The 8,209-nt window shown below is 15.9% G+C and overlaps 4 protein-coding genes across 4 annotated transcripts; 2 read left to right on the forward strand and 2 right to left on the reverse strand.

Moving 5' to 3' along the window:
* Nucleotides 1-602: 602 nt before the first annotated feature.
* On the forward strand, nt 603-1,768 carry PRSY57_0404500 (methyltransferase, putative; the record flags this gene model as incomplete). The annotated part of the gene is made up of 2 exons (XM_012905909.2): nt 603-629; nt 803-1,768. The coding sequence occupies 2 exons, from the start codon at nt 603-605 to the stop codon at nt 1,766-1,768; spliced, it is 993 nt and encodes a 330-aa protein (XP_012761363.2).
* A 160-nt stretch (nt 1,769-1,928) lies between these two features.
* PRSY57_0404600 (peptidyl-tRNA hydrolase 2, putative) lies at nt 1,929-3,325 on the reverse strand (the record flags this gene model as incomplete). Its single annotated transcript, XM_012905910.1, has 5 exons — nt 1,929-1,978; nt 2,189-2,240; nt 2,453-2,527; nt 2,768-2,946; nt 3,112-3,325. 5 exons carry the CDS (start codon nt 3,323-3,325, stop codon nt 1,929-1,931), a joined length of 570 nt encoding a protein of 189 aa, XP_012761364.1.
* Nucleotides 3,326-4,796: 1,471 nt separating this feature from the next.
* PRSY57_0404700 (transcription factor, putative) lies at nt 4,797-5,762 on the forward strand (the record flags this gene model as incomplete). Its single annotated transcript, XM_012905911.2, has 1 exon — nt 4,797-5,762. The coding sequence occupies one exon, from the start codon at nt 4,797-4,799 to the stop codon at nt 5,760-5,762; it is 966 nt and encodes a 321-aa protein (XP_012761365.2).
* Nucleotides 5,763-6,203: 441 nt separating this feature from the next.
* PRSY57_0404800 (hypothetical protein) lies at nt 6,204-6,512 on the reverse strand (the record flags this gene model as incomplete). The annotated part of the gene is made up of 1 exon (XM_020114500.1): nt 6,204-6,512. The coding sequence occupies one exon, from the start codon at nt 6,510-6,512 to the stop codon at nt 6,204-6,206; it is 309 nt and encodes a 102-aa protein (XP_019970777.1).
* Nucleotides 6,513-8,209: the final 1,697 nt, after the last annotated feature.

Consider the following 8,209-nt stretch of genomic DNA (forward strand, 5'->3'; position numbering starts at 1 on the left):
GTTATAAATATTTTTAATAATATATTTTACATATATTTATTTTATATATATATATATATATATTTTTTTTTTTTTTTTTTTATTTATTTTTTATTTTTATATATTTTTATATTTTTTTTTTATATATATATTTATTTTTTTTTTATATTTTTAATTTTAAAAAAAAAAAATAATTTTTTTTTTTTTTTTTAAAAAATTTTTTTTTTTTTTTTTTTTTTTTTTTTTTTTTTTTTTTTTTTAATTCAGATGAATAAAAATAAAAAGCGGTTCCTTTAAAAAAAATAAAAAAAATAAAATGAAATAATATATAGAATAAATTGTTATAAAATTTATGGATGTATTTACATATTTTAATATATACGAACAGTATTATATATTAAATTAAATATATATATTATATATATATATTATATTTATATATATTATGTATATATTATTATAATTTATTTATACGTAGTAAAATACATAATTAAATATTTATATACTTTATAATTTTTATATATCTGATATTTTTATAATTTTTCTTTATTATATAATATTTTGTTTTCTCTTATTTCTTAAAAGTTATTACGTTAAAAAAAAAAAATAAAAAAAGAATAGTTATGTTCACATTTTCTTCCTTTAAAAAGGTAGCAAATAAATAAATATAAATATATGTAAATATATATATATATATATATATATATATATATATATATATATATATATATATAATATATATATGCACGATAAAATATATATTATATACAAATGTATGCTCATATATGTACATTTATTTCTATCCATAAATATATTTTTCCAGGTTTTATTAGGGGTGACATTTGCGAATGTTAGTGTTATAGGTAGCTGTTTTTATATATATAAAAAGAATAGACCTTTGAATGATGAAACTTTAGAAGTACCGAATGAAAAATTTCGTATAAGAATATTCGATACTTTAGCAAAAGAATATGATGAGAAAAATGATTTTATAGAAAAGATTACTAGTATAAATAAATATCGAAGAAAGAATTTTAGAAAAGTTCGAGGAATAGTATTAGAGATTGGTGCTGGTTCTGGTCGTAATATTTCATATTTAAAAAATGTTGATGTATTAGTATGCGTTGAAAAAAGTGAAGAAATGTGTAAAGTATTAAAAGATAAGGTTGATAAAATAAAACCACCTTTCTCTGTATATATAATAAAAGATGATATTAAAAATAAAATATTCAAACCTAATATTTTTGATAATGTTATTTCTTCCTTTACCTTATGTTCATTAGAATATGTAAATGAAAGCTTACAAAATATTTATAATGTTATGAAAAGTAACGGTAAGTTTTATCTTATAGAAAGAGGAATCATATATCACAAAACACTTCGATATGTTTTGGAAAAATTGAAACTATATCCTAATAAAAAAATTCCTTGGGAATATGGTTATTATGAAAATAGATATCCTATAGATATTTTAAAAAATAATAACTTCTCCATAATTTTTAAAGTTATCAAAAATGCTGGAAGTATTTATGTACTCATAGCCAAAAAAAATAAATATAACAATAATAATAATATCCCTTTAAATGATCATAATATAATAAAACCAAACATAAATAAAATCATCAGTAATGACCAACATGTGAATAAAAACCATCAAGATAATTCACAAAAAACACAAAATATTAATACAATATCAAAGGTTTCTAAAAACAATTTTGATATTCATGATATATTATATAAACCTAATATGGTTACCAATATATATCATTCGTATATCTTTGAGAAATAATTAATAAAAAATTTTAAAAAATAAAAAAAATTATAAAAAAGTATATGTTAACCATGAAATGGTTCAAATTATATATAATATGAACATACAAAAACAAGTATTTAAAAAAAAAAAAAAAAAAAAATGAATATAAATAATTTCTTCATATTTCTCGTCACCCTTATAAAAGTTTTAAATCTCCAGTTATTTTATTCACAATTTCATCAGGTACTAAAAAAAAAAAAATAATAAAATAAAATAAAATTAGCCAAATAAATAAATATAAAAAAATAAATGTGATTATATAATTATAATGATATTTCTTTAGAGGAATAAATAAATAAATATATATATATATAAATAAATAAATATATATATATATAAATAAATAAATATATATATATACATATATTATATATTATGTAAATGTTAATAAAAAACCTGGTTCGATAGCAATGACTGTTTCTGTATTAGGTTCAATTTGTGTGCGCCCCTTAAATAAAAGAAAAAATAAAAATAAATAAATAAATATATATATATATTATATATATATATTAAATAATAGGAAGAAAAAGAAAAATACAATTATAAACGTGAAAAAAGTATAAACATATACATAAAATATATAAATTTTATAGGAATCCTTATTTATACATCATGAATAAAAAAAGAAAACTCATTTTTTTGCCTTTTTTTATTTTTTACCGCATCAACAATTATGGACGTTATAAGATTCTCCTTTTGAGCTTTGCTTTCTATTTCAAACATTTCTTCTAAGCTCTAAAATCAAAAAAAATATAGAAAATCATTAAAACGAAATATGTATAATATTATGAATTACACACACAAAAAAAAGAGAATAATAATTATAAAATATAATAAAAAAATAATATAAAATAAAATAACAGAATCGATGTAATATATATATATATATATATATATATTTATTTATTTATTTAATTATTTAATTATTTTTTTTTTTTTCATGTATTCATTTTTTTGCATCATATATTATATTACTGATATTTTAAGAACAATTTTTTTTTGTCCAGTTTTTTTCCACACATCAAAATAGGTTAAACTATTTTTTTGTTGTAATTCATCTTTAATTTTGTTATTTCTTTTTAAAATTTTTTCATATACGGATAGGCAAGCGTGACAACATTGTGAGCATATTTTTCCCTTTGTCATTTTGATATCTATAATGAATAAATGAAGGAGTAAAAAATGTAGGTGATAAGTGAAAATTATATTATAAATATGAAATATATAATAAAATAAAAATTATAACTAAAAAGATGTCACATATATATATATATATATATATATATATATATATTATATTTTTCTTTTTCAAAACTTACCCGTTCTTACACAAAAAACCATCTTACAGTCAGTTTTGTATTTTAAATCGAACGTCTCACAAACCTCCTTTATTTTTATCACTTTTTTCTTCATACTTTTATAGTAATTTATTACTAACCCAAGGATGAGTCCACACAAAAAAGCAACGAACAACGCAATGTTGTCATATCTCTCATTTTGTAAATTGTTTATTACTTTATTATCAGAACTCATAAGTTCGAATTACTTAAATATTGATTTTTTTAAATTTGGAGAACAAATTATAATTATATGTAAAATAAAAAAAAAAAATTAATTTTCTTTGGCTAGGTGTAAAAAAAAAAAAAAAAAAAAAAAAAAGCTAGCTATATTTAAACAGACAGAAAAAAAAAATATATTATAATGAAGGAAAATAATCTATTCAGTTATTTATAAATACAAAAAATTCTATATATATATATATATATATATATGTTTCATTTTTTTTTTTAGATTAATTGATTTATATTTTTGTATTTCTCAATATACTCTAAAATACTTTTAGGTTATGAAAGATAATAAAGAAATATTCGCTTTTTACATTATTTAAAAATTCGCAATATATAAAAATAACAAGTTTTTTTTTTTTTTCTTTTTTTTCTATGATATATATATGTAAAATATTTGGAAATTGGTTCTTCTATTTTTTGCAAAATATTTATTATAGTTCACTCTTATATTTTTTTAGAACCTTACATTCTTTTGTATATATCATTTCGAACATTAGTAAGGTTTAAAAAACATAAAAAAAAAAATTATAAATAATGAATATTATATATATATATATATATATATATTTGATTTTTAATTTAATTCTTAAGAACAATGATTAACATTTCCTTTATTATTAATTACTATACAAATTAATAATTCATACGTAATATAAATAAAATATCCATTTAATATATGTTAATATTATAATAATTATTATTCCTATATTATTATATATATATATATTATTTTTTCCCCAACTTTATGCTATATACTCTGTAGTAATAATATTACCATGTTATTTATTTTTTTTATACCTATTCAAAAAAAAAAAAAAAAAAAAAAAAAATAAAAAAAAAAATAATGCTTACTATAAAAATATGGTCCAATCATAATAAAGTATATAAAATATATAAAAATATATATATAATATATATATATATAATAATATATTTTTTTTTTTTTTTTCCATTTATTCTTTTTTAAAAAAACCCTAAAAAAATTTGTTCTTCTATATTTATTTGTTTATATTTTTTTATATCACAAAATATAGTAATATCTATTATTTTTTATTATAATATTTTTTTCTTTATTTATTTTTAATGCAATCATAATTTATTTTATATGGAGTAATATTTTTTAAGTTAAAATTTTTTTTTTTTTTTTTTTTAATGCATTCTTAGCAAAATTAAGGATGTTATTAACAATATATTTTTAAATGGGACATAAAAAATAAAATATACATATAAATATATTTGTATATATATATATATATATTTTTTTAAATTAAGCAAAAGTAATATTTATATAGAATTATAAAATATAAAGAAATATATATATATATCTCTATAATTATGAATAACCTTTAAGAACCATCATAATTAAGTATACTATATTATAATATTTTATATAATTTTATTTTTCCCTCTTAAGTAAAAAATATTATATAAATATAATGTTTTTTACAAGTAAGTTTTTATTTAATAAAAATGTAAATAATGATGAAACGTTCGACAGTAGAAGTAAACACAGTGATGATGAAGAGGACGAAGGGTATGACAAAAGTGGTTTAAAAGAAGAGAATAATAATATAAAGAAAAAAAATAATAGTAAAAAGAAAGAAAAAAGGAAAGATGGACATAAAAATAAAGATACGAATATAGATTTGAATAATGCTGATACTGATAAAAATAAAAATAAAAATATGAAGAAATTAAGTCAGGAATTAGAAAATATTAATAAAGAAAAGAAAAAGGTTCATTTTGAAGAAGATGAAATAACATCAGAAGAATTATTAAATTATTTTATTAAATCATATAAAAATAAAATAAATATAGAGAATGATGAATTGTGTCAAATATTAACAGGAAAGAAATATTATGATATTGAGCGACTAGCTAAAAATGCAACAGAAATAACACAATATGATTTGAAGAATAAAAATATTCAAAAAAATAAACAATCCTATTGTAAAACATGTGGATATATATATAATTATGATGATTATATGTATTTATTTATGAAATATTTTCAATTATTAAATATTAAAAATCATAATGAATTTTCATATGATATTATGAAGTGTATATATTGTGGATCAGTATTGGGAGATATAGAAATATTATTTAACCAATTTAATAATAATGAAAATTATATAGAATTATATTCTTATAGGGAAAAATATATATTCGATAAAAATAAAAAGGATTATTGGAAAAATAAAATTACGGCATTTAATAAAAATACATCATTATTTAAAGAAGAAGAAAAAACTGCATATAACATCACATATGAAAAATGTTTAGATTGTGGAAATGACTTTTTACATTTTATAAATATACAAACAAGGAGTGCAGATGAAGGTTCAACGATTATTTATTTCTGTCCAAATTGTAAAAAACAAACAACAGTTAATAATTAAAGAATTAAATGGATTAATATATATGTACATATTATCATTATATATATATATATATATATATATATATTATATATATATATTTTTTTTTTCAAGTGTATAAATTTTTTATTTTATTTTATTTTATTTTATTTTTTTTTATTTTTTTTTTTTTTTTTTTTTTTGTATTAGTTAAAAAAAATTTTTAAAACGAATAAAAAAAAATATTTTAGAATAATACATTTTATATAATAATCTACAATTATATTTATACGGATTTTTATTACTCAAAGAAAATCAATGTTTATGAAGGATTAAATATATTATAGATATAAATAAATATATTTATATATTCACATTTTGTTGTAACATTTAATCCGTTATATGATTTTATAGTTATTTTATTTATTTATTCATTTTTATTTTTTGTCTGTTTGAAATACAAAAGATGTACTACACACAACATTATTTATGAACATCGGTACTATCTTTTTTTTGTTTCTTTTGTGTTTTTTTTTTTTCTCTACTCAACTTTCTTCTTACAGTACCTCCTCTATCACGTCTCATTTCATAAATAATTTGATTTTTATTTAATATATTTATAAAGGATTCATTAAAAAGAATAAATGAATTATCATTATTACTTAAACACATTTCATTCCTTTCGATGTTGTTATTAACCATATGAGAATTTATCAGCCATTCTTTTTTTTTCAGTATAACATTCTTGACATTATTTATTTTATTAATATTTCTCTGCATATAGGAATACATATTTGCTTAAAGTATTGTTTCAAATTTTAATAAAAAATAGAAAATGACATCTTCATACATTTATTTATTTATATACTATTTTTTTTTTTTGTTAATATAAAACTATCATAAAAAATCGATTTTACTCAAAGGGGGGCAAAATGTAGATATATAAATATTATACATATATATATATATATATATATATATATATATATATATATATATATATTTATATATTTATTTGTTTTATTGTTGTAGTGTGTCATATAATATATATATATATATATATATATTCTATGTTTCTTTTTTTTATTTTATTTCATTTTTTTTTTTTTTTTTACTTCATGTTTATAAATGTATGTATTAAAATTATTAAAAATAAAATGAATTTATATTTTTAAAATAATTAATTAGGCCCATTTTTTAAGATATATATGAACAAAATTTTTTTTGAAATACAACACAAAAAAAAAAATAAATTAAGTAATAAAAAATAAACAATATTATACGTGTATATATATATATATATATATATATAATATGTGCCAGGAAAAAAAAAATTAAAAGATTCATTCATATTAATATTATAAAATATTTTTAAATATAAAAGGTTCAAATTAAAACACAATTATATAATAAACCCAATATAAGAATATATACATATTATATAATATATTATACTATATACATATATATATATATATATATATAATATGTGATGAAAATATATTTTTTAAAATTATAACATTATATTAAACAGTTTTTTTAAATAAGAATAATTGTAGGAAAATATATATTAAAATAAAAAAAAGAAAGAAAGAAAGAAAGAAAAAAAAAAAAAAATTATATTTAATAATATATTATTATATTTAGGAAATTCATAGTTGATATTTGTTTATTTATTTTCTATAATTTTTTTTTTTTAATTTCATTTTCAATTCATATACATATATATATATATATATATATATATATATATATGTTTGTATTTTTTCTTTTTTTTTTCTTTTTTAAATTATTCCTATATTTACATATATATTTTATATTTTTTTTGAATTTCATTTTTGTACTGTTATCAAATCTGTTCATAAATTTTTTTAAAATTAATTATTAAGTTTTTATATCCTTAATTTGACATATGGGAAATATTGTAACCCTTATGGATATATATATAATATATATGTATATATGTATTTACCCCTTATAAGAAAAAAACATAATTAAGATATTTTAAGCATAGCTATAAATAATAAAAAATTAAAACCTCAGCAACTTATGAAATAAAACATATATATATATATATATATATATATATATATATATATTTATCTATCGACATACTTTCCACAGACAATCTGAATCCTATAATAACGTCACACATTAAATTTAATAAATTGCGTCATATATCCTGTTTATATGACGTTCTACCAATATTTATCAATATACATATATTTATGTAGATGTGTATAAAACGTTTATAAATAAGTACATATGTATTTTTTCTTATAACATTTCAAATAAATTTATTCTACCGTAACACGCTATATAAATATGAAGCCTTAAATTCACAACTCAATTATTATTTTCTCAAAAAAAAAAAAAAAAAAAAAAAAAAAAAAAAAAAAAAAAAAAATAAAAAAAAAAAAAAAAAATTTTTATAAAAAAAAAAATAAAAAAATAAAATAAAAAAATTTTAATAAAAAAAAAAAAAAAAA

The sequence above is a fragment of the Plasmodium reichenowi genome, chromosome 4 (assembly GCF_001601855.1).
Source record: "Plasmodium reichenowi strain SY57 chromosome 4, whole genome shotgun sequence".
Taxonomy (NCBI): domain Eukaryota; phylum Apicomplexa; class Aconoidasida; order Haemosporida; family Plasmodiidae; genus Plasmodium; species Plasmodium reichenowi.